General features: G+C 45.5%; 1 protein-coding gene across 1 annotated transcript in view; it reads right to left on the bottom strand.

Moving 5' to 3' along the window:
- LOC122385559 (putative thiamine transporter SLC35F3) overlaps positions 1-27,983 on the bottom strand; it is a 183,724-nt gene that overhangs the window by 143,592 nt on the left and 12,149 nt on the right. The window contains exons 2-3 of the mRNA XM_043373907.1: positions 23,302-23,378; positions 22,904-23,041 (exon numbers count right to left, since the gene is read on the bottom strand). Coding sequence (XP_043229842.1) covers positions 22,904-23,041; positions 23,302-23,378 — 215 coding nt within the window. The remainder of the gene's footprint in view (positions 1-22,903; positions 23,042-23,301; positions 23,379-27,983) is intronic.

A 27,983-nucleotide genomic window follows, 5' to 3' on the forward strand; every position in this document is an offset into this window, starting at 1 on the left:
ATATCAACCACCATGTAACTCATCCAGGTAAAATGGGCGCTTTCCGCGTCGTTGGTGTACCCGTTGTTCTATATACCCTGGACATCAACATGGTGCTCTCAGGAGCCGGTGAGTCCTCAGAGTCACCGGTGTGGGGCCTTCCGAGCTCCGAGATACTGGTCTGGGGCCCTCAGAGGTGTCGGTGTGGGTCCTTCAGATGTACCTATAGAGCCTTGAGATGCACAGGTGTGGTGGCCCACAGAGGCGCCGGTGTGGGGCCCCCAGAGCCACCGATATAGGGCTCTAAGAGACACTAGTATGACCCTCAAAGGCGCCGCTGTGTGGCGCTCATAAACACTGGTGTTGAGCCATCACAGGCGGGTGGAGCCGTTAGAGGCCGGAAAGGGCCCTTAGATGCCTACAAGGAGCCTTCAGAAGCCGGCGTGGCACGTGGGGATAAGCGTGTCTACTTAGGAGCCCTTGAGGTGCTCTCATGAGCTCTGTGGGGCCCTACCGAGCCGAAATATGGCCACGGCCAGTTGCCGCCGCATGGCTCTTCGGACTATCATTCTCAGGGGCCTCATCTGCCTAGTTTGAATAGAAGGGCCTCTCAGACCATCCATCTCATGGGCCTCCTCTGGCTAGTATAAATAGAAGGGCCTCTCAGACCATCAATCCTAGGGGCCTCCTCTGGTTAGTATAAATAGAAGGGCCTCTCAGACCATCAGTCTCGGGGGTCTCCCTAGAAAAGTGTAAATGTGGATAGAGGGCCCCCTCAGATTCATTAGGAGTGGACCTCTCTGACTATCAGTCTCAGGGGCCTCTTGTGGCCAGTATGAATATAAGAGCCTCTCAGACCATCGGTCTCAGGGGCATCTTCTGACTAGTGTGGATAGAGGGTCCTCCCAGACCACCGGTTTCAGGGACCTCCAGTGGCCAGTTATATGAACAGAAGGGCCTCACAGCCATCAGCCTCGGGGGCCTCTTCTGACTAGTGTGAATATGAGGGCCTCTCATACCATCAGTCTCAGGGGCCTCCTCTGCCTAGTGTGAATATAAGGGCTTCCCAGGCCATCAGTCTCAGGGGACTCTTCTGACTGGTGCCGGATTGAGGGACCTCCCAGACCGAAAGTTTTGGGGGTCTCCTGTGGCCAGTATAAATAGAAGGGCCTCTCAGTCCATCAGTATCATGGGCCTCTTCTGCCTGGTGTGATTATAAGGGCCTCTCAGGTCATCAGTCTCAGGGGCCTCCTCTGACTACTGTGTAGATGGATAGGCGTCCCAGACCATCAGTCTCAGGGGCCTCTTATGACTATTGAGGATAGAGGGACCTCCTCTGACTAGTGAGGGTAGGGGGCCTCGGCTAGACCGCCAGTGTCAGGGGCCTAAATTTATTCTGACTAGTGTGGATGGAGGGGTCTCCCAGACCACCAGTCTCAGACCTCTGACTAGTGTGGATAGAGGGGCCTCCCAGACCGCCAGTGTCAGGGGCCTCCCCAGACCAGCGTGGATATTGGGGCCTCCTCAGATCCACTAAGGCCTCTCAGGCCATCAGTCTCAGGGGCTTCGACTGACCAGTATGACCAGAGGGCCTCCTTGGATCCATCACGGCCCCTTGGAGTCCGTGCGTGGAGATTCGTGGAACTTATTTTTACCGAGTTTGTTTATTCTGGAAGGTGACGACGTCCTCTAAAATCGAGAAGAGGGGCCTCGAGTAAAAAGTGGGTGGGCCAAAACACATGGTTGCCCCCCCCCCACCTCGAAAAGTGGGTGGGCAGTGCACTTGCCCACCTGGCCCCCCCTGTTCCTACGCCTATGGGCAAACAGCACGATATAGGTATGTTCCAGACATAGGCGAATAATTTTACTTCGTGATTTATATGATGCATATTTTCTGAGACACATTCATTAGGAATAGGATGACAAGCGTAAATTATACATACCGTAACCTTATTAACCATCGCACTTGTGGGGAGGGGGAGGGGGAAGGGGTCGGATAAAACCCCATGGTTTTCCGCAAATTAATCGCGCAAAAAGCGGCCGATCGCGCCGAAACTTTCGGTGCCCTCGAGATCATCAATATTACATCTAACCTAAAAATTTCATGACTCTGACCCAACTGACCTTTGACCTGTGGCATATTTCTCGAGACCATGTTTGGCCGGAATCGCGATTCGGCGTATGCCAGCTCACATTATCCGCGGTTTCCAGTCTTTTTGTGGTTTTAACGTTCAAATATGTGAAATGATGTTGGTGCCATGCATAATGGTGGGTGGCAAGGTCACGTGAAGGTCAAGTCAAAGTCAATGACCTTTTGATGACCTTGGTTCACTTTTTCGAGTTTTACTTGTTTCTAAGGTAGTTTTTGGTGCTGATTTCGAATTTAGCAGCCATTTGAATATTTACGAAGTAGTACTGGTGCCTTCGTTCCATGCTACGAAGCTATCAGTAGTAGGTGACACTTCTATGGATGGCCGGCAGGACGCCTACTAGTTGATCTAACCTGACCTGACCCGACCTGGCCTAAATGCATAAAGACATCGTCTGTGATCAAAATTAACATGAAATTCGTGATCAGCACCCCAAAATACCCCGTAACACCCTAACTTTGCGAAGTTTCAAGAGGTCTCGATTTCCCAACTTTAGTTGGGTCATTAAACTGACTTGGAAAGTCAGCTCATGACCTTGGACTTTGAAATTGGATATATTCGGCCTCATTTCGTCATAGGCAGCACGCTTGACTTTCCGCGAAGCTCTAGCTTGATCAGGGGCCAAACGGCTGAGCGGGGGGTCCAATTGAACCCCCTATACTATGTTGATTATGCACATTTACAGGTAAAATTCTCACCAGGACACACCAGCCAACATATATGCACAATCTGGCTACAATTCTACCTATGGTTTGCCCTCTACGAATAAATACGTGCTAGATCGGAAAAATCCCCACTGTGCAGTGGGGGGGCATATGTTACCACCCTGTCGCGTTTTTTGCGTATAAATAAAAAACCGCGGCGCGTAGCGCCGCGCCGCTTGGCATAGCTTTTTGTACATCAATTTTGGACAATCTGTGATTTTTTTGACCCCAGGTCATGTCAGGTCAGGTCACCAGGTCAAGTTAACTAACAAGGCCTAAAAAAGTTTGCAATCATTTCCAGCCTGCAGTGTTTGTCAGAAAGATTTTTAACTTGGTGGATTGCATGATGTTATGGGCGCCTACAATTTGAATATCTCGGATTTTTATATCCGTGACCTAAGGTCAGGTCAGTGGCGAGACCTTACCATTATAAGTCAATGGAGAAAAATGAAAATGCCTCTAGATCCGTGTGTACGCATAGGAACAGTCCAAATATTTCAGAATCACAATGATTTGGACAACCCGTGACGATCAAGGTGTCTTTTTTTGCTGATAGCCTCTAGAAAGGTCATCCGAGGTCATTTGAGGCTACAAACATATTTTTGCTAATAACTCTCGATTGGAAAGAGATAGGACGCTGGGGATGGCCGCATTGTGTTTGTCTTGTTGAGACGCATCCAATGATATGCAACATGACCTTTTCCGGTCAGGTCATGACCTTGACCTGAGGTCAAATTTTCAAGTTGACCTTTCAAGGTCATATTATAGTTCATTCGACGCGTCTCGTCGAGAGGAACACGATTCTGGCAATAGAAATGTCGTGGCTTTTTCTAGTCAAAAGTTATTGTCGAAAAACACTTTGCGAAAAACAGCTATTTTTTTAGTTTTTGCCCTCTGGAGGCTAAACCGTTGACCTGAGGTCAATTTTGATGATGACCTTATCAAAAGAAGAGTTCAAAAGCTATCGATTGAGTTTCCATGCGTTTTTCTAGCTATCATAGTTCCTGAGATAAATGCATGTTTTCTGAAAAATATAATGACATTTGGCAAATTTTGACCTTTGATGACCTCCAGTGACCCCAATATTGCTCCAAGATGAAAAAATGACCGAATACTTTCAAACGTACTCATTGATAGCTATCAACTGCTTTTTACCGCGTCTTTCTAGCCCTCTTAGTTTTTGAGTTAGAGGTGGGTTGTAACATATGCCCCTCCCCCCACTAGGGCGAAGTTGGCTGAGACCGCCACTGGGGCGCGGGTTAAAAATGGCTATTTGCAGCGGTCATTCGCAATTAGAAACAAACCTTCAAACAAATTTTGATGCTGGTCAGTTCGACATACACAAATAAAGGTGAAAGGAAATGCAAGGGGTGGTCACTGGTTAGTACTGAACTGGAAAAAGCTTCATTGGGTATAATATCAATAGTATATTATTATCAATAGTATTATCAATCGGTATTATCAATAGTATAATTGCTGACGGCGCGGCCGAGTGGATAAGATGCCGGTCTATTGATATGAAGGCGGGTGGTTCGCGGCCGGTCGGCTGGAAAGTTTTTTGGGACGTCGTCGAAGTGTCCGACGGGTTTGACAGCGTTTTGGTCAGTCCGTATTTCACGTTCATTTTGGACGGTTTTTGTCAGATGACATTTGCCGAACGATAGGGCTTGATGCTAAAAGTCATTAACTCATTAGCCAACCCTTCGTAGCATAAATATCGCAATAAGTTAGTTAAAAGGGACACTTACCATAGCTGGGTCACATCGACGAGTTGCGGCGAGTTTGAGACATGGATGACGCATGTTTTTGACGCGGATCTATGAAAATGTAAGAATGTGTCCAGAAGCAAGAATATCGACAACCACTTCAATGAAGCATTATTTGCAATGGGCCGCGCGGTGAAGACGAGCAAGTACGAGACATTTTATAAATCATCTCCTAAGTTGTGCATGTTTTGCTTTAACCCGGCAGTTGCTGGGGTATTTCGCCACCCACAGTTTGCTGGGGGGGGGGGGCGTTAAACGCCCCCAGCCGATAACTCGAGAACCAATAGGCGCAGCGAAACGCACGAGGCGGCAAACGAAAGAACGCGACGAGACGCTTCAGATGAGTACTTTAAAGTTGAATTTTGAGGTCACAGGTCAGGTCAAGGTCAGGTCAAACACCTGAAATCGGGCTTTCAGTAGCATGGACTTCAGGACTTCGCAATGGGCGCCTCTCGTCATAAACTCTGTCAAAACGGTGCACAATCCATCATATGAGGCCTACAAGAGTGTCAGCTCCATGCAGGGGTCAGTCAAGCATAGGTCAGGGTTAAGGTCAGGTCAACCGGGCAGGCACATATCCCCGAAAATAAAAACTGATATTTGCAGCCTGTGACACATGTTATATGGGTAATTTGGGGCGTAGAGCACGATGGTGACATTCATTTTATCATATGTGTACGTGTTTGGCTAAAAAAGTTCAATTTAAGAAATGCATGTATCATGGTCGTGAAGAAGTCACGAGAAATTGCCAAGATTCAGTTCAAGATTTTGGAAAATGCGGAACGATAATCAATAATCGAAGATAACCATCTGGTTGTTCATGGTATTGGCAGTCTAACGGCGTTTACGGCATATCTGTATGTCTATTCTGTGATTTTATATGATTTTTTGAACATATGCCGTTTTTGGTCGAAAACTCAGAAATCATGACGTCACTAAATCCTCGATATCTCAAAAATTTTCCGGCCGATTTTTTTGGAACTTTGTCACAATAAACTTCAATCAATTCCCTACAGGTACCCAAAATTTGGCGCGCCTGCGGCGCGCCGTTTTTATGCTATGGCCCGGCGAAAAAAGTGGGGGCGTTTAACGCACCCCTCCCCAGCAACTCGCGGGATAATTCGGTTACGAAATTGAGACAATCAGCCTTGACACCGCACGTGACTTGTCAAGAGTCCTGTCTCCCCGGGGAGGTTGTGAAAGATTGTGGCGACACTAGCGCCATCTATTGTCGATATTTTCGTTAGAACCAGTATGGGGCGATGATTGGAAGAAAAGTACACACGTACGCTCTGCTCGCTGCCGTGATTGTGTGTGCGGTATGCAGAGTAGAGGACACTGTTCAGTACACGCCATGGTGCAGCCGCAAAGTGTCAGCGCAGCTTACTGTCCTGATCCCTCGTCCCGCACCTAGCAAGCGATGTCAGAAGTATAACAGCAAGCGTCTGTATATCGTCCTCTTGCTGCTACTTCTAGCGGGAGATGTGGAACTGAACCCTGGTCCGAGCGCCCTGACCTTGACATCGTTGAACCCAGGGCCGACAGATATGAAAATGAAGGATGAAACTTCACCAAGGCTAGCTGTTAAACCAATTTCCAGTATTGAAAATTTTGTCTTAAATCGTACAAAGGCACTTAAGAAGAAAGATGGAGGCCTGAATCGTTCCGATTACTCTGTAAGCACTCGTGATGGAATGCAAGTGACTATCAAACTGAACTCTGCGCTTTTCGAGCTGTTCAAGAACGAGTATGGGAGCTTTCCAGAGAACGAGGAAGTTTTAGTTACAGATAAGAAGACGTCGCAGGACCGCTCTAAATTGATTACAAAGGTATTCATGAAACTGGTTTACAAACGCTTGAAAGTAGCTATGACGTGCTACTACACCACTTTAACTATTTTGATATAGTCAAATTAAAAGGGAAAGGACGGCACGGGAGCAGCGATGATCTTTACGGACACTATCTAGTCCCCTTCTTGGATCATTTAGTTGCAAGCTTTCCTATGACAAACATTCAATCAGACATGAAGGAGACGATAATCCGGGCTTTGTCAGAGGAAGAATCAGAGGCAATGTTTTGCTCGGTGTGTCTTTTGCCACTGACGTACAGAAGGCTGAGAGGCAAAAAGACAGTGGGAATACGGTCCTGTGCGAGCAGTTCATGCCAGAAAATGGCACATACCAGTTGCGTTGGGGAACATAGCGACATCTGGCTCTGTGTGCACCACCGTGAACTAGCGGGCACTGGAGCATCCGTATCAGTCTTCGGACGGCAGGAGAATCCATCATCACCGCCCGAAGGTAAAGCATCGGCTACAAACCCACAGCCAGAGCGCTGTTGGGTTTGAGGCGCAGAGCGCTGGCCTCCGGACAGCCAAAGGGGCAGGCGACCATCCCACCCTCCGCGGCCCCAGGGCTGGATTCAAGACAGCTGGAGGAGCCGACAGCTACAGGACAGCCAGAGGGACCGCCGTCACACCGTCCGGGTGACAGGGGAAACCTCTACACTTCTCAGGTCACGCACGACAGGGGTTGCGTTAGTCAAAACGGTGTGAGTACAAGTATGGAAACAATGGACAGAAATCTGCCATTACCAGGCCCTTTAGGTGTCACATTAATGGACTTGATGGAAGCGATTAGGTTGATGCAGTTCAGTATCGATCAGGTGCGGGAGGATGTAAGAGACATAAAATTGAGAAGAGACATAAAATTGAGACAAGAGACACTGTCAAAGGAACTGTTTAAAAGCGGGCAAAATGTAAAGGGAGTAGATGCGCTGCTGTGTGACTCGTCGCCTGGAATAAGTCACAAAGGAACGAGACCCGTCGAGGCTAAACTATCGGGGGATGTAGAAAAGAGTTCGACTGATAATGGTTTAAATTCAACACATGGTCTGCAGGGGAATGATCAGGCAGCTGTTGGTCGTCATACAGTCTGCAAAACAGTGTCTAATGTTTTAAGTGAAAATTCCGATGCTCGTAAGCCAGGGGAACGGGAGGTGCTAGTTTATGGAGACTCGGATCAGGTTCATGGATAGAGCGTTCTGTGAACGAAGCCGGGACAAGCGATTGCGAGTGTGCTTGCCAGGGGCGAAACTTAGGGATTTATCTGATAGGTTTGATGACGTAATTCGAGGAAGTAGCCCTAAGTGTTGTCATATTGCACGGTGGTGTCAATGATATTGGAAACACGCACTCGGAGGAACTCATTGATACCTACAGGACGGTGATCACAAAATTGATCAAGTCTGGGAGGAAAGGCCTAGTTACTAGCATTCTGCCCAAAATTGGTGCTGGTACAGAATGGTCATCGAGGGCCATTGCGATTAACGAAAGGGTAAGGAAACTCTGTAGGAAAAACAATATAGAGTTCTTAGACTACTGGGATAACTTCTGGGATAGGAGGGACCTCTATTCGATGGATGGCTATCACTTAAGTAGGAATGGGGTGTTACTTCTGAGGGAACTTTATGAGAAAGAACTACAGCACGGAAACTAGTGACATTTACAGGTCAGGAAGTCTCAAATAGAAATATCTCTAGGGACGTCCTCAAGTGTTTCTATACCAATGCTAGGAGTATAAGAAATAAATTCGGAGAGCTACAACTTTACATACTAACCGAGGATCTTGATGTGGTTGTTCTAACGGAGGCATGGATCAATGAAAAGTTGTTAGGGGACCGTACACAAGATTATGATATTACTGGTTATGACATGTTTGTCTACCAAAGGAAAATCAAGGTAGGTGGAGGTATTTTGGTCTACGTAAAGAAAAATCTAAGACCTCTTGAAAGGAGCGATATTGGCACGTCCAACGACGTCGAATCTCTTTGGATCGATATTCCTAACTTAGGCAAAAACGATAAAATAAGAATAGGTGCTTTCTACAGACCTCCCAATCAAACACAACAAACTAAGTAGAAAAACACGGAACAAATAGTGCATGGACGCGTTTCGATTATTAAATCTTCATCAGCATGACATAATCACAGAGAAAACAAGATATAGCACACAAACATTCAAGCTCGTCACAGTGCAATCAATCTTGCAATCAACAACAAACTAATCTTGCCATGCTTGACGAGATAGAAAAGGGCATTGTCAGTGAAACAATTCTTTTAAGGGATTTCAATTTGCCCAGACTTGTGGGGGGGGGGGGTCTAACATCTATTACTGGGGAAACGAGGCTATTCAGGGAAAACTTTGATGAACTATTTTTGACTCAACATGTTCTGGAGCCCACCAGAAAAGATGAAATACTTGACTTAATTTTAACCAACAACGAAAGTCTTATTGAAGATGTCACATTGGGTGAAACAATTGGTAACAGTGACCATGTGATTATCAGGTTCAACATTAAATCTATATTATAAATTATAAGATGTCTGTACGACCGTGCCTGCGTCTGTCAGGACTTATGTGTCTTATTGCGCCTGAAAGGCGCCGCGTATCGGCGTGAAATTTGGCATGCCGAATCTGTGGGCGTGGGCGGCCTTTTTATTAAAATTTGGGACGGATTGGCCCAGGGGTGCGCCGTCGGCACGTGCAAAAGGGTGCTCCCATAGGCTTAACACGTGGCCGGCGAAAATCGTGATCGGGCGAAAATCGGGCCTGCAGCGCTCCTTTCCCGGGCTTATAACTCGGCGACGGATTGCCGTAGCGAGGTGGGGTTGCCACTGATGGGTAGAGGAGAGATGGGCCTAGCGTATTGATATGGTTTCATAGTATAGCACGCGCCACGTGCAAGACAGCACCCCCGGTTGTGAAAAAATGACCGATTTCATGCATTGTGGGAAGAAAACCGATGCCGCTGGAAAACGGCTTGACGGAATGAAGTCGGTATTGTATCATTTTGCAGACAAATGTACGTGTAATAATAGGAAAGCAAATAAAAAGTGACGATCCGTACCATTTCTTTAATAATGAAAAATTAATTTGAAAATCTGATTCGCACGGAGCGCGTTGTCCTTTACAACATCAAAACGTATTGAAAACGATGATCAATCGTTATGAAACCTACATATTCGGAAAGAGCATTCTTTTCTGACCAATATCCACCCAAGATATTATCGAAAAGTCAATAAACTTTTGTGAAAATGACTCAAGCATGCGACCGTGTTTTGATAACGTTACACGTATTTTCCGACGAAATCGGATCGGTGGCTTCGGCAGGCAGGTCATTCTACTTTTCACAATAGCTATCAAAGCATAGGCTGCAATGCACCGCCCGCAAAGGGGAATTCCAAACACTGAAAATAAGCGCCTACCAGTAAACAGCACATTTTTGTACTAGGAATAACTCAACTACTACTGGGCCGATTCCGCTGAAACTTGGACTGTGGGTGGAGGGGGCACTAACCTGGCGATGCATGGTCATTTGTGACAGGTAGGGTCGATCGATTGCACGTGCGCACGTGAGGGGTCTGCTTCTACATCTCAAGAACGGCTGGGCCGATTTCGCTCAAATTTTGTTCACTGTTGGGGACAATTTAGAAAGGTGGCTGGCACAAGTCATCTGGAGTCTCAGCTAGCGCGTGCGCACGTGCAGCGGACCGCTTTTATATCTCAAGAGCGGCTGGGCCGATTGCGCTAAAATTTGATACGTTACTTTAATCGAGTATGAGAAGGCTAACTATGTGTAGGTTATTAGTAAGGTAGGGTATGGGTAGGTTAGGGTAGGGTAGGATGGGTTTGAGTTCGATAAAGGCAAACCATGAGAAAGGCTCAAACAACCCGCAACCAGCACCAGCATACCATGCCGTTCAAACAAATATCCAACTCCGACAAAATAAGACAAATAAAAATCATAAGTTCACACACCCAAACTAATGCCCCCTCAAACGCATCCATCAAAACGCACAGTTATAGCGCAAAATATGCCATCTAGTCTATATTATGATTTATAACATGTCCGTGCGTGTGTCATGCCTTATGTGTCTTATTGCGCCTGAAAGGCGCCGCGTATCGACGTGAAATTTGACATGCCGAATCTGTGGGCGTGGGGGGCCTTTGTATTAAAATTTGGGCGTGATCGGTCTAGGGCTGCGCCGTCAGCACGCGCTCGCGTGCGCCATAGGGTTAACACGGGAAACGGTCAAAACGAACATCGGACGAAAACCGGCCTGCGGCGCCTGCTTCCCGGCTGTATAAGTCAGCAACGGGTGGGCGCAGCGAGAAGCAGTTTGCACCACTCGATAGAGGAGAGATGGAACTAGCGTATTGATATAGTTTCATAGCATAGCACGCGCCACGTGCAAGACAGCACCCCCAGTTGCGAAAAAATGGCCGATTTCATGCATTGTGACGGGAAAATCGATGCCGCTGGAAAACGGCTTGACGGAATGAAATCGGTTTTGTATCATTTTGCAGACAAATGTACGTGTAATCAGAGGAAAGCAATTAAAAAGTGATGATCCGTACCATTTCCTTAACAACGAAAAATTAATTTAAAAATTTGATCCGCGCGGAGCGCAATGTCCTTTACAACATCAAAACGTATTGAAAACGCTGATCAATCGCTATGAAACCTACATATTCGGAAAGAGCATTCTTTTCTGACCAATATCCACCCAAAATATTATCGAAAAGTCAATAAGCTTTTGTGAAAATGACTCAAGCATGCGACCGTGTTTTGATAACGTTACGCGTATTTTCCCACGAAATCGGATCGGTGGCTTCGGCAGGCAGGCCCAGGCAGGCCATTGAACCTTTGGCAACAAACGGTAGCGGAAGGCACCTCTCGCCAGGGGAATTCACCAGTAAATAAAATAAATTTATTCTTGCAATAACTCAGCCGCTACCGGGCCGATTGTGCTGAATTTTGGGACTGTCAACGGGCACATATCGAACGACACATTACCATATGTAGGGTGCTAAATGCTAATGCACGTGCACACCTGGAAAGGAGCAGTTTCCTATCTCAAGAACGGCTGGGCCAATTTCTCTCAAACTTGGTACACACTACAGAACCCGTAAAATCAATTAAATACCATACAGTTATCGCGCAAACATGGCCATCTAGTCTATATTATGAATTATAACATGTCCGTCCATGCGTCATGCCTTATGTGTCTTATTGCGCCTGAAAGGCGCCGCGTATCGGCGTGAAATTTGGCATGTCGAATCTGTGGGCGTGGGCGGCTTTGGTATTAAACTTTGGGCGTGATCGGACCAGGGGTGCGCCGTCAGCACGTGCAAAAGGGTGCGCCATAGGCTTAACACGGGGCCGGCGAAAACCGCCAACGGGCGAAAATCGGGCCTGCAGCGCTCCTTTCCCGAGCTTATTACTCGGCGAAACGAGGTCGCAGAGGCATGCGGTTGCCACCAATGGATAGAGGAGAGATGGGCCTAGCGTATTGACATGGTTTCATAGTATAGCACGCGTCACGTGCAAGGCAATACCTCCGGTTGTGAAAAAATGACCGATTTCGTGCATTGTGGGAAGAAAACCGATGCCGCTGGAAAACGGCTTGACGGAATGAAATCGGTGTGGTGCCATTTTGCAGACAAATGTATGTGTAATCAGAGAATAGCAAACAAAAAGTGATGATCCGTACCATTTCCTTAATAATGAAAAATTAATTGGAAAATTTGATTCGAGCGGAGCGCGATGTCCTTTACAACATCAAAACGTATTGAAAACGCTGATCAATCGCTATAAAACCCACATATTCGGAAAGAGCATTCTTTTCTGACCAAAATCCACCCAAAATATTATCGAAAAGTCAATAAACTTTTGTGAAAATGACTCAAACATACGACCGTGTTTCGTTAACGTTACGGGTATTTTTCGACAAAGTCCGCCGATGGCTTATGGCCGGCAGGTCATAAAACTTTTGACAATAGCTATCAAAGCATGGGCTGCAATGCACCCAGCGGAAACCCTGGGCGGACTTGAAATAAGCGCCTACCAGTAAACAGCACATTATTGTACTAGGAATAACTCAGCTACTACTGGGCCGATTGCGCTGAAACTTGGACTGTGGGTGGAGGGGGCACTCACCTGGCGATGCATGGTCATGTGTGACAGGTAGGGTGGATCGATTGCACGTGCGCACGTGAGGGGTCCACTTATACATCTCAAGAACGGCTGGGCTGATTTCGCTCAAATTTTGTACACTGTTGGGGGACAATTTAGAAAGGTGGCTGGCACAAGTCATCTGGAGTCACAGTTAGCGCGTGCGCACGTGCAGCGCGCCGCTTTTATATCTCAAGAACGGCTGGGCCGATTGCGCTCAAATTTGGTACATTACTTTAATCGGGTATGAGAAGGGTAACTATGTGTAGGTTATAAGTAAGGTAGGGTATGGGTAGGTTAGGGTAGGGTAGGGTGGGTTTGAGTTCGATAAAGGCAAACCATGAGAAAGGCTCTAACAACCCGCAACCAGCACCAGCATACCATGCCGTTGAAACAAATATCCAGCTCCGACAAAATAAGACAAATAAAAATCACAAGTTCCCACACCCAAACTAATGCCCCCTCAAACGCACCTATCAAAACGCACAGTTATAGCGCAAAACATGCCATCTAGTGTAAATTAAAGAGAACAAGCATCAGACAAAATCTTACCCAAAATTTTGCAAAAGGAAATTATGAAGCTATTCGGGCATTTTTTAGAAGCATGAAATGGGTACGAATGCTTAAAGGGAAAACTGTTCACGAAATGTGGAGTATTTTCAAAACAACAATAGCAGAGGCCCAAGATCTTTTTATTCCTATGAAAAGAAAGCTGTCAGAAAAACCATTAAAACAATTTGGTTTAACAGTAATGTGCAAAAGAGTTTTAGTGAAAAGAAAACAGCATTTCGTCTGTTCAAAACAGCTCCATCGGCTGACAATAAATCGTATTATATCAAAGCCAGATCGAGACTCAAAAAGATAATTCGAGAGGCCAAACGAGCAGCTGAGATTAGATTGGCAAATGAATGTGGAGGTGATCTCAAGCGGTTTTTTCGGTTTTTATAAATTTAACAGGCATGATCCAAGAATCGGGTTAATAGAAAAAAGATGGGCAAGTTTATCATGAAGATAAGCTCAAAGCTAGGACATTTAATGAGCAGTTTTCAAGTGTTTTTACTGATGAGTGTCTAGGAAATATGCCAATAAGTAGAAATGATGCCAGACTGTACAGCAAACTTACAACTATCGATTTAGTTCAAACCGACATCTTGAAACATCTCGAAAGCCTTAAAACAAATAAGGCTTGTGGTCCCGATGCTATTTCAGCAAGAATACTAAAGGAAGCTGCAAAAGAGCTTTCCGTGCCTCTTTATATAATATTCAAACACTCATTTGAAACACGTATTATACCTGAAGACTGGAAGCATGCGTACGTGGTACCAATCTTTAAGGGGGGGTAGTAAAACTATGGTTGAAAATTATAGGCCTGTTAGCTTAACTTCTATCGCTTGTAAAATACTAGAGAAAATAATAAAATGTAATATACTGAATCACATAGAGCAAAATGAACTTTTATTGCCTTCTCAACATGGATTCAGAGCTGGACGATCGTGTCTGACAAATTTGCTAGACTTTCTCGAATATGTAACAGAGCTATTAGACAGGGGACGGAAGGTAGCAGTAGTGTCAGGGGGGCGACACGGCTATTCGCGCAATGTATTCATTTATGGGCCGCGCGGGGCCTCGCGATGACGCGGCTGGAGGCAACTGCTCAGCGCGCTAGGATACTTCTGGCGGGGCGGGGCGCTGAACGGTGTGCAATGAATGGGTTATGGTCGGGCAGACAGGGATGAGGCATTGAATTTGAATTGACATCAGCAATCGGGTGGGGAAGGAGAACGTTTCTAATCGAGCTTGGGATGGGGAAAGCCGAAAATATCACGATCGGCTCATAGCTCCGACAGGGCCGGGTGCTGTACCATGTGTAGTATATTTAGGCGGGCAGACAGAGATGAGTTATTGGATTTAAATTCACCTTACCATCGGTTTCTGGTGAGGTTTGAAGACGTCTTTAGTCAAGCTCGGAGTGGGGCAACGGCCACTGGCGGATCCAGGGGAAGGCATTTGGGGCAAATGTCTTCCCGAACAACCAGGGCAGCACCCGAAATCGCTTTTCGAGAATAAATGAAAACTTCACAACTTTTCTGAGGAAATGTTGGTTAATCACACCGCACAGCAGTGCGCAAGGAATCGAAATCCGAGTTTTTTAAATTAATTCCGAGAAACCTTTTTGGGGTAAGCCCCCGCAGTGTCCAATACCGCTTCCTGGATCCTCCACTTGTGAATAAGTCACGGTCGATACCGAGCTTCGGCGGGACCAACACGTTGTTCTTTGAATGAAGAGGTGGACGGACACCTAGCCCCACATCCTACTGCTATGCCCGTGCTTCTGTGGGTGAAGCACTAAAGCATCACGGAATCCCAGATGACCTGCGAGTCGACGAGGTGGCCGCTTTGGCCGCCGGGTACTGCAGCTCCCTGGAGTTGCCTGGGACCGATGGCAAAACAACAGCTCCGTCGGTGCCCCTATGGGCCGTAGTAATTAGTGAATTCCCGTAATGTAGAGATCATATCCTCAATGATCTCCATTACCATTTTATATTCCTAAACAATATGACAGACCAATTATGCTTGCCTACGTTCAGGCATTACCTCTGATGGTCATACGCCCAGTACAACATGTGTTGTCTGTCAAACAACAATCGACGACGGGATCCCTTCTCACCATCGGTTGTCAATTCACCCACCCTGTTTCCCTAAAAATAGACGGTCAGATTCGGCCTGGGTCCTTACGACCCCTCTAAATTCGCCAGAGACGGGATCGGATCGCCGTTATTGCACCCGTCTTAATGTCTTAAATACTATGACAGCTTCGACCACGGACGTCGGACGGGGTGATCGTTCCACGAATGTACGCACCATCCAGGCCTAGGATGCATCGAGGTTTTAAAGGATGCAGTCTGTAGATCAATCAACAAAAAATGGTGGTATGCAACCACTTTAAAATATCTCCCTGGCTCCCGCAACGTTCCAACGCCCCTCCGTTATGCATTCGCCCTGTGTGTCCGCCGAGCCGGCTTGCCTCCAATGACGTCATCGGCCGGCCGGCGGCGTTCAAGGTCAAACGGCTGGTGTCCTTACCTGGAGTTCTATAGCCTTGAGTAGTGTATTTAGATTTTTGTAAAGCTTTCAACAAGGTTCCACATCAAAGATTATTAGTTTCATTACAGTGTCATGGCTTAGACGGTTTCCTCCTTAGATGGATAGAGACCTGGGCCTCGTTTCATAAAGCTCTGCCGTAACTTACACCTTTCCGTAATTCACACCCTTTCAAACTACGGAGCGCAAATGAAGCCGTTTCACAAAGCCACAACTGGAATTGTTTACACCTCCGTAACTAAGCACATTTGCGTAGTTACCGTAATTTATCAAGAGTCCTACAAATTACAATTTCATGTCAACACTTATTTTTTTACAAGAAATTATAAAACAATTATGTTGAATTTAAATCGTAAAAATTAATTATGAAAAAAACAAAACCGATTTTGCTGACCATCCTCTATTAAATCAATTTATTGAAAACAGCAGAAAGCCAGCTAAGCGGAGGTGCCTAAGTACGAAAGTGGCGCGGCGCGGCGAATAAACAAAATTCCGACAGTGGCCACAAAAAGCGACTGGTACAGAAGATTTGCAGTTTCTTTTTCTCATTTTGGCTGTTCTTTCTTCATCACCGGGCTCAACATTATAAAAAAGATAAAATTAGCTTCGAATCTTAACATTAATTTAAATTCACGCAACATTTTTGTGCGTAGTTTACACCACTGATATCAAGAACTTGATAAAATATTTAGCGTTAATTACGTCGTTTTATGAAACCCAATTGGCATCAATTGGTCCGGAATCGAGCATTCGCCGTAAACGATGCTCCGTAATTTCGATGGCGTGAATTACTCCGGTCTTCGGCTTTGTGAAACCGAATTGGCATCAAATACGCCAAATCTGGCATAATTGACGGAACGCCGTAAGTAATTCCTTTTATGAAACGAGGCCCTGGCTGGTAGGACGTAAGCAGCGAGTTGTTTTGAATGGACAACGGTCTGAGTGGGCGGAGGTTAAGAGTGGTGTACCACAAGGTACGGTTCTAGCCCCATTGCTCTTTATTATTTTTGTAAACTCTCTGGATAATAATTTAAGCAGTAGGCTTTGGAAATTTGCTGATGACATTAAGCTGGCAAAAGCAATTACATCAGACGAGGACATGAAAACATTACAATCAGATTTAAACATTCTTTTGAATTGGAGCAGAAAATGGCAGATGGAATTTAACGTAGAGAAATGCAAAGTTCTTAGCGTTGGGGTAAATGAAAATGATCGATATTATTTAAACGGCAGTCAACTGCAAAATGTTTTTGAAGAAAGAGATTTAGGTGTTTTAATCACAAATGATCTAAAATTCAGTCATCAATGCCAAGAAGCCCGTAAAAGTCTCTGAAAATGTTGGGAGTACTATATAGAAACGTTAATTATAACAGTAAAGACGTTATGAAAAAAACTTTATTGTTCTCTTGTTCGTCCACATTTAGAGTATTGTGCACAGGCAAGGTACTCGCCCTTTAAAAAAAGACGCCAAGTCTCTAGAGCGTGTGCAGAGGAAGGCCACTAGGATGGTGCGTGGTTTTCGCGGGATGACTTACAGAGAAAGGCTTGTCTCGTTAAATATGTTTTCACTCCATTACCGGAGAGTGAGAGGTGATTTGATTGAATTGTTCAAACTTTATAGAGGTATTGATAAACTAGATTTTAAGAGCTTATTCACGATAAGTTCGAACTCTTCAAGAGGACATGGATGTAAATTGGTAAAGAAATTTTCAAAAACGCGTTTAAGGCAATCCTTTTTTACTAACCGCGTCATTGATATGTGGAATAGATTACCTCCTTGGGTTATTGATAGTTCCTCCCTTAACCCTCGCCCTGGCAGGGCATTTTTCATAACACGGCCTGGCAGGGGGGGGGGGGGGTCGATGCGACCCCCCTCGTGATTGGCTCCTATGGCACCTAGAAACACCAAATTTGGTAGGTGGGTGGGACCCCTGGAGTTCTCGCCCCTGTGCAAATTTGGTTGCTCTAGATCAATATTTAGGGGGGTTTTGGGGGGTATAAATGTAAAAATTTCGCTAAAAACAGGTCAAAAGTTTTTCGCTTATAACTTCTGATCTAATTAAGATAGAGCAAAAAGAAAAGCACCAGTGAACTCAGCACGTCAAGGCGCGTCGAATTATATACTTTTTAACTTGCTTAAGTGTACTTAAACTTTTTCTTAACTTTTAAGTAAACTTTAATTAACTAATTAAGTTCAACTTAACCAAATTGCATCATATCGCATATCATTCGACTCGGCTGATCATAAGGAACACAATGACACCATTTTTTAAGCTCTAGCGTCATTATGTGCCAAGTTATTGGCAAAAACGTCATTTGACCTCAGTTGACCTCACTTGACCTGACCCATGGATAAGTACACCAAATAAATAAGCATCAAGTGACCTGCTGTTAAGGACTGCGGTTTGAAAGCACAAAAGTGATAGAACGAGGCGGATATCTCCAGTATTTTCCGATTTTAGTATTTTCCCGTAGGCTTAACATTACGGCGTAATGACCTCTTCTCTAACTGACCTCAGGTCAGTGACCTCAAAAAACCCGAATTATATGTTATACGACTCGGTGAACTTAGCACATCCTGAAAGTTTGAAGGAAATCAGTCGAAAACTGTGAGTTGGACAGGTGCAAAAAGAAAATTGAAATTTAACCATGACCTTGTACCGGTTTTCCTGACCTGGTGACCTGACCCAAGGTCACCCGGACCTGAAATTTTCAGGTAAAATGTAAAAAGGTTGCCCCATAGGCTGTGCCAAATTTCGCGGCGCTGCGCGCCGCCGTTTTTACGCTATCTTCGAAAAACCTTAGGGGGGGTCGCATCGACCCCCCCCTGCCAGGGCGAGGGTTAACAAATTCAAACATAACGTGGATTTGTATTTTACGGAGCGTGGTGCGGTCTTTGACACCATTGAAGACGTAGACAACTCTGATAGGTTTCGTTGTTAGGATACACTCATTGCATTCATTGTCATGCGTTAGGCGGCACGGGCGGACATCGATAGCAGCGCCTCTATCGGTCACTAGGGAAAGCTAGGCTGTAGGCGACGAAATACCGGCTGAGTTGTCACAAGTTAAATAGGGGAGAGTGGGGTGGGTTGTATCAGTTTTTACTCCGAGACCCATAACCTCGTAACTATCCGTGATAAACTCATTATTTCCATACTATCTCCTTCCTTGATTCTTCTGCTTTTTTGTGCAAAGTAACTTTTCCGCTACCTCTACCAGTTTTTCTTCTACGGTCTGTCGAATAGAACAATGTTTTTGATACAACTTGCCCCATGGCTTGGGTGAGTTGTATCACATGGTGGGGTAATTTGTATCACTAGGTATTTCACGTTTCAGGGAGTGTGCTTGCTACTGGTTTTGAACATAACAACAACATTAAATGGGGTTAATACCATGTATATGCTCAAAGGCTTCACTTTTATGAGACCAAACTTAGGTCAATGCAATCCGAACGAAACATCGAAACGAACGAAACATCAACAGACTATATGCAAAAGTGGCCCGTTAAGAGCAAAGAAGCCAACACATTGTGCCGAAATGGAACGAGTATTGACTAGCTACCTACAAACGCGAGACAGGGCTTAGCTTTCGCGATCAAAAGCAACATACCCATACATACATACATGTTACAACATACCCCACCCGGCTCTGATACAACATGTACCTCGCCGCCATCTTGGAAAAAAACATCCTCGTGCTCAAAAACAGCGGACAGCTGGAGAAATCCATTTTCACTAACGCAGCCTTAGAACCTACCCTCACCACCGCTACGGAGATCTTTCAAATTCGTGCACATCTAAATGCCCAAAACACACATTTTCTTGCAACTCAATTTTTTAGAATGACATTAAAAAAACATAAAATCGGCTCTCACCTCGAGACGCGTCCACCCAGCCACACGACAGAACAGGCAAAGATGGCGCCCGTAAAACCTCGTCGGCTGTTCGTGTCACGAGCGCTATCTATTGGATAAGTTTGGCACAATTCGCCCTGATACAACTTGGACATGATACAACTCTCCCCGCTCTCCCCTAGGTTTATAGACATCCGTCTCGTGAAAAAGTTGAATTTTTGCCTTCAATATTTCTATAGGCAATTTTAGAAGTGCCTTCACATTGATTACAAAACCGTTTAAGTTATTTTATTCACTTCAAGCCTTCCCTATTGTTCTTGATGATGCGGGAACTATTTCTAATTAGTGTTTCTAGCTTAGTAAAAGAACATATTGTGCAAACGATGAAAAAAGCATTAATGGAAGATTTTAAATGCAATTTTCTGTAACAAATAATGGTAAATTCTCTACACATCAAGGAAAAGGTGCATGCTAACTGATAATTTAAAGTTCTTGGGGCCAGTTGGTTTCTTCTTTTCTTACGTCGCCCCAATGGCCGCGAATACACTTGTGATAACGCCTATCGGTAAATCTTGTTCAGTGTGCATGAATGTGTACATCACTGTGTATATCATCCTTGTAACCTTGTTGGGCTCCTGTAGCCTGTTACATTGTAATATATGTTATGTTATGTTATGTTAATATCACCAATAATGAGCACAGATTTTAAAGGGACCTTCCCACCTTAACATTAGTTTTGAGTTGAGATAGCCAAGTTTGCGGCCAGGCTCAGAAACCACCATTTATCCTGGTCGCAACCCCCGCAGCTTTATGGTGTTCAAGAAATTTCTTCCCTTTACTTGCAGGGTGGGACCAACGTGGTCCCTATCTCTTAACCATTACGGGAGTCTGATGACGTCATCAGGCTTTCGAACGTCCGTTAAATGTTTGACTAAAACGTTTTGTAGCACGCGGTGGTATATGCTGCTTTGCGCGCAACAAATGCCGCACTTTCAAATAAAGTCGCTAGGAACAGCGGAGATCCCAAAAAGTAAACAAAAGTAAAACTCTAATATCTTGAAAACCGGTGAATATTTTTCGCTGAAATTTGGTAGATATTCGTTTTTGCTCTTTCTGAACCGAGCGACATTACTTTCATGCCAATTCATTAACTTTTTTGAAGGTGGGAGGGTCCCTTTAAAGGGAACCTCCCACCTTCAAAAATGTTAATAATTGGCATGGAAGTGATGTCGCTCGGTTCAGAAAGAGCTAAAACGAATATCTACCATATTGTGTTTCGGTCGGTTCGAATGAAAGAGCTGTATTTAATGAGATAAACGAGATTTATTCGGAGAACTCTTTCCTGAGCCGGAACGTTAATTGCCAAGTAAACAAACGTAATGGCGTGCGTCGTCTCTGCCTATCCGCGCCAGTCTTGTCGTCCGGCGGGCCAGCTGGCGGCGGCACGGGCGCACTCAGCTACCTACGGACTGAGGCAGGCGGCGGCGACACGGGCGCACTCAGGCCTCGGGCACGAGCCGGGGCGGCGGCACGGGTGTGCTCGTGCGCCAAAAACAACAACAACACTCCATACCACATTTCACCGAGAAATATTCACCGGTTTTCAAGATGTTTGACTTTTACTTTTGTTTAATTTTTGGGATCTCCGCTGTTCCTAGCGACTTTATTTAGAAGCAATAGTTTGGCAGCTGAAAGTGCGCCACATGTTGCGCGCAAGGCAGCATGTACCACCGCGCGCTACCAAACGTTTTAGTAAAAGATTTAAAATCGTTAGATCTGCGCCGATGTCACACATTCAGAGGGGGCACTCTAATTCATTAGCCCCTCTGAATCCAGTGCTGCAACTTTGAAATTCGATATTTTCGATTTGAGGTATTTCTCGATGTTATGAGTTCTCAAACCGGTAAGTGCAAGCCAGAGAACCCATTTTGCTATCTCAACTCAAAACTAATGTTAACCCTCGCCCGTATAGGGGAGGGGGGTCGAACGTACCCCCCTCGATTTTTTGGGAATAACTCGCGTAAAAAGCGGCCGATAGCGACACAACTTTCAGTACCCTCAAGTTGATCAATTTTACACCTTCTCTAAAAATTTAATGACCCTGACCCAAATGACCTTTGACCTGTGACCTACTTTTCGAGTCCATGTTTGGCCGATATCGCGATTCGACGTATGTCGGCTCGCATTAGCAGCGCGTTGGCAGTCTTTTCGTGGTTTCAAGCGCTCAAACATGTAATTAAAATGTTGTTGCTCCCATGCATTAGGGTGGGTGTCAAGGTCACCTGAAGGTCAGATCAGTTCATTGACCTTTGATGACCTTGGTTCACTTTCTCGAGTTTTACATTTTTTCTAGGCTAGTTTTTAGCTGAATTCGAATTTAGCCAAATTGGAGAGCCTAGTTCAGAAAGACCGCTAAAAGAGCTATTGAATGCACTTTTCCGCGACGATGTAGCTCTATTGGTCCCCGAGGTAGGGGCCGGTGTTTCGAGAAATGTTGAAATATGCAACATCTTACCTTTGATGACCTCTGGTGACGTGACCTTTGACCTGACCTAGAAATGACCAATTACTCTAGCTAGAATTTCGGGTGCTCTTTCGAATGCCACTTACTACGTGTCGCTATGTGGCCCTGGAGCCGAGTTAGAAGGGGAGTGTTCAATCAACACCTCCCGGCCAGGCGCGTTTGGCGCCGAGCATCGGTCCGGCGCGGGTTGATGTTTGGCTGCTGCACCCAAAGTCGCAAAAAGTCGCAAGAAATGAAAGTCTATTGGTGTGTGACATCAATATTATGTGAAATTATATTTTCGTCTTTAAATCTTTGGGGTGCAAACACATTATAACCAAGTAGGATTTCGCCATTTTCATATGATTAAGTGTGTTCGCCAGGCCCAGAGCTATCGTTTGATGTATATAAAGGTGGAATTTCTCCTCAAATTGTGATTGTTTTCGTGGATCAAAGATACGTTGTCGAAGAGTGCGGGGGACGGGTTCGGTCCAAACGATTCCGAAGTTCGTGTTTAAGCTGAGTTTTCGCCATGAAATAGCAATTGTGTTGGAAAACAAAGACCACAGCAATGTAGTATGATCATTTTTGAACGAAATGGTATAGGTTTCATTGCGCTTCCGCAAAGTTCGATTTTTTTACCCATGTCGTGCTAGAACTGGCGATCCGCCCAGTGTGCAGTGGGCCTACATTGGCCTGATGATCCAAAAAACCACCATGGCCAAGAGAATCTTTCATGCATACTGCCCGAGCTGTAGTGGGCAGTTCGCATGCTGTCCAATTAACATATTGTATGTAACACATACATTTCTGCAGTCAATAGCTTACCCGATGAAGAGTTCGGAAAATATCGCTGGTTTGATTCGGGAGGCCTGCTTGGCTGCCGTAATAGGTTATTTTGATAAATTGAGTGGCTCCAACCCATGAGATGGTAATGCCGATGGCTATAACGCTTCCGCACATGACCTGAAACAGCAGACTCGGGTTATGTAATTACACTTGCTTTACGTTGGCATAATGAAATCAGACGTGACACGCTTCATGTTAAACATAGTTTGCAAGTATATGTACTCATTCATGAAAATACATGATGCATAATGCATATGCATACGTAAGTTCATATGCATTGCATATGAACATGAAATTGGCATCGGAAAAAAACATACGGGAGCCAACAAGCTAAATACGCGCGGCCAGAGGACATGCATCATCTTTGAAGCACCAACCTTTCGAGTTCTCTTTGAAAATATTGCCTTTCGAACTTTCTTCATGCGAGTTTGGGCCGTCACCTCTTTTCCAGGTTCTGAAAATGCAGCATGGACAGATGACACGTGCGTCGACGCCCACGCCCACACACGCACACACCCACACACACACACACAAACACACACATAATCAGCATCCAACCTCTGCTCGGACTGCATCTGGCCTCTGATTTGTTTGTGATTTGACCGCATGAGAATGATGAGATCTTGAGTGTTTCAGTACGTAAGCCAAATGAAATATCTTTACCGCCATCTGTCACTGTAATGACATTACCAGTACTCTACAACGCCTGTGGCTATTCTGTGCTGATAGAATATAAAAATGTGGTTACAAGCGGGAATGGGTAAACACCGGCAAACATCATGCACAATAGCACATTTTAACCCTTTGAGTTTAACCCACTAGCACATTTTAAGCCTAATTTTAAACTCTTTGTGCTGCGATTGATAACGACGGACGTGTTTTTCAGCGTCCCGTTTATAGTCAATATTTCAGCATTTACCGCTCCCTTCGTTAAACTAACACCATTCAAAACAATATAGGCCAAGCTTCGCTTTGGCCTTAATACACGTTTTGGGGCCAATTCTATAGGCCTTTTAGGACTTAGATATTGATTTTTTCGCTCTTTTTCGAATTTTGCATCGTTTCATAATTCATTCCATTGCTATGAAGAACCCATGCTTTTCATGTATGTGCCGCGTGGGGCTGATTTCAAAGATCTTCGGATAACAAGCTTTACAAATGAAAATATTGGAAAGCACATGCCACACGCACGGCTGGCAACTGAAGAAGTCCTAAGGAGAGAATACCTAATGTGACCAGTGGGTTGGCCTGCGCGGTGTCGGCGCGTCTGTGATCGGGTAGCGGCGTGTTATGGCCCTTTCACACGTAGCAACTTTTCAGTCGCCGGCGACAGCAACAGTCGCCGGCGACTGCCAGCCAACGATCGTGTGTGACGTAGGTATGGCGTAAGCAAGTCGCTGGCGATCGCCGGGCAGTCGCCAGCAACTGCTTACGTCAGATCCGCGTCACAGGCCAGTCACCGGCGACTCTTCTCGAGCAACGGGCGCCGCCATGACAGTTTTGTCCTTGGTGAGTGGTTAAGGTGATTTGTGATGCATTTTTTTTCTTAAATTGGTTGGTGTGGCTACCTTAAACTTGTTGCACAGTAGCATAGGGATTATTATCTTGTAGTTTGCCTTTGGTGAAGCTGTTGTGACTTGAAATTAAAGGTAGTGTGCCACCTTCGAATGATTTCCCATTTTATTTTTCCTAGGATAAGAAGCTTCTGTTTTTACCTAATATCGCAAAAAAATCAAAAATGGGCCTAAAATAGTGCTTTTTTCGCCTAAAAGTTTATCGGTTTTTCGATATGTATAACAATTATAGTGGGCTGACCTGCAAACAGGCGTCGGCAACAATCACGAATGCGGCGCACATGTGACAATAAGCAAAGGTCATTATAGAGTTACGACGTACGGGAATGAGTTATCAGAGGCCTGTACACATTCAGCTGCTGTGCTGTTGTCAGCCGAGAATCACTCACACTATTGGCTGAAAAATTGATGACGTTATGTTGCACATGCAACATGACGTCACCTCTCTGCTGCCGGCAGCATGGGCTGACGGGCTGTGCTGCTACGAGAAAGCAAGTGCAGAGATGCCGAGCCGTCAGCAAAAGCCATAAATGACGCATTTAGACACTGGTAGTGGCGCATGAAAGCAAATCACGTGCCATATTTTTATTGAGCACTGCAGATAAATGAAATTTGGACACCATGTTGGCGCTATTCACATATATTTGGTTTCATAATTAATTGTCGATACAAGAAAAATACTTATTACTTTCGCACATTGTCAGTAAATATTTTGATAATATATCTAACTGCTTAAGTATTGTATTAATAAAGAACATGAAGATGAGACGAAATATTTGTTTACAACGCCATATTTGTAAACAGTCAGCCAGTGCTGACATTTCTCATCAGCCAAATGTATACAGTTCCGTCAGCCAGAAGCGGTGGGCGGAGCCTATTTCAGCTGACAACAGCACAACAGCTGAATGTGTACAGGCCTCAGCTGTCTAATCGTAGACAACACAATGTCGAATTTAAACTGTAAGCCTGTATTGGTATTGTTTCTTTAATTTGGCTGTCGAACATTAATTCATGGTTTGAAATATTATTTTATGTAAAATAATTGATATGAAACAGCCGTCTCTAAAGTTATGACCCCATCTCACCACATGAAAGTGGCAGAAATGACAATGATCAGCTGACGCATTTTTATTGGCCGAAGTCAGAGCGCGCGGCCCGACGCACCACCACCGCATTACAAAGTATGAGCAGAAGCCGCGCCTAAAGCCAGGGCCCCGGTAACGTGAGGTAGCCGAGTCGGGGCAGCGTGCGCTGACCCAAGCCGGGGCCGCGGCTTTGGGCGCGGTCTACCGCATCCCCGCGGGCAGCCCCGGGCTATCACATGACACCGGGAGGACGCGCGGCCCCGGCTTGGGTCAGCGCACGCTGCCCCGACTCGGCTACTAGTGGTGTCAATCGGAACTTGAATCTTCGGAATTCCGATTTTGTCCAATGTCCAATTCGGAATTCGGTTGGACAATGGCCGCAGGCTTTGGAAAACTTTGGACAATCGCTTGCTACACCTCAACATTTTTAAAAAGTAGTCGTGTTTAACATTGATTGGCTATTAGAAAGCTCAGCTTTCGATATGATTAACACTTTTGAGCTTGCAGCGGTACATGAAAAGCAAATGAAATAACAGTGTTGAGTGTAAATTATTGCGTAGGTGTCGGATATCTTTGGACAAATGGCTGGCTTGGACATTTTTGGACGGACAATCGACGTAAGCATTGGACATTGAACGGACTTTGGACATACGTTTTCTGAAATTGACACCACTATCGGCTACCTCACGTTACCGGGGCCCTGGCTTTGGGCGCGGTCTACCGCACCACCTAACAGGCGTGTTCGAAACCGCAGGAGATGATGATGAACGGGTTTATCGAAACTTGATTGGATGAGCCTATCGGTAATAGCGATTTCAGTGTGTGCATTTATTGTTCATAGTGGTGTGCAATGTGGTTGGGGTACGACCGACAACCCGTCGGGGCGAATTTCGCACTGGGGTACTCAAAATTTGAAGAATTGAAGACGTTTCCATGAGTTTTGAAGGTATGGATAAGTTCTAAAAATCCGGTTCTCCTTATCTGGGCCATTAACTCCATACGGTCCAGGAAAGCTGGCACGCTACCTTTAACCCTCGCCGGCCGAGGGGGGGGGGCGGGTGCCGCCCCCCCCATAGGGTTTTTTCGCGATAGCTCCGAACACGCTGGCGATAGAGAGCTGAAACTTGGCATACCTGACCTTTGATCCAAGCCGCATCTTTTGACACCAACCGCATTTTTGGGTCAGGTCAGGTCACTGACCTATGACGTCACAAGTGAACCTCTGCACGGTCTTCAGATGTCGCAACTTCGCAACGCCCTCACTGCCAGAGGAGATGTCACAGGGAAATGAAACTTGCAGGATCTAGTATCCATTATGAGTCCCACAACTTGTATATCTCGGATTTTTCCTAAAGGTCATATGAGGTCAGGTCATTTTCGTGACCTCACCATTATAAGTCAATGGGGAAAAATGAAAACTGCTATTCTGGCGCCGGGAACGATCTCCAACTATCTCAAGCACACAGAATCGTGATTTGATGCACTCCTTGCAAGGTTAGATGCGTCACTTTTGCAATGTTGACCTTGCGTGACGTCATTTATGACGTCATCAAGGTCATATTAGTTTTTCGTCAATAACTCTTGATCAAATTGAGCTAGCGAGTCGGGAAAGCCACCAATGGACTCAGGAAGACCTGCCGAATCGAATGATATGCGACATGACCTCTTTCGACCAACTTCGTGACCTGGGGGTGCTGACCTGACCTTGACCTGAGGTCAACACCCCAAGTTGACCTGACCCGGACAAAAAGTATATCATTCGACGCGCCTGAGCGAGACGAACACGATGCTGCCAAAATCGGCGCTCTGCGGCCGTTTTTTGCGAAGTTATTCACCAAAAACTGAACCGTACCTTGGGGCACTTGACCTGACCTCAGAGGTCACCGGTTGACCTAGGACCTTAAAATCGGGTACCAGTCTCTGCGTCTCGTAACGGCGCACACGCTCGTTTTTTCCGCGACGCGCTAGCTCCACCAGGGGCGAAACGGCGAGGGGGGGGGTCGTACCCGCCCCCCCCCCCCCTCGGCCGGCGCGTATGTAGAAAACCAATAGGTCCGGCGAGGGTTAAGCTTGATTCGACAATATTGGAGGGCTTATGTCATTTGTGGCTCACTTGCCCATGATCACCCATGATTTTTATTTGTGATAAATATGTATTTTTTCATCAAAAGTGAATATTTCAATGACGTTGAAATTGAAACTAGTTTCATAAGATAATGAAAACTTGTTTGTTATGTCACAAGAACATTGTTAACATTCAGTATCAGTGCCCTTCAGGGCAAAGTAGGTACCCATCAGTCTCAGCTATTTACCTGCCTATGTTGTCCAACACAAGGAAATATTTGATAGCAACAAAATATTGCTGCTCATTAATTAGCATGATCAAAATCAAACAGGTAG

This window comes from Amphibalanus amphitrite, unplaced genomic scaffold, assembly GCF_019059575.1.
Source record: "Amphibalanus amphitrite isolate SeventyFive unplaced genomic scaffold, NRLGWU_Aamphi_draft 000223F_arrow, whole genome shotgun sequence".
Classification (NCBI taxonomy): domain Eukaryota; kingdom Metazoa; phylum Arthropoda; class Thecostraca; order Balanomorpha; family Balanidae; genus Amphibalanus; species Amphibalanus amphitrite.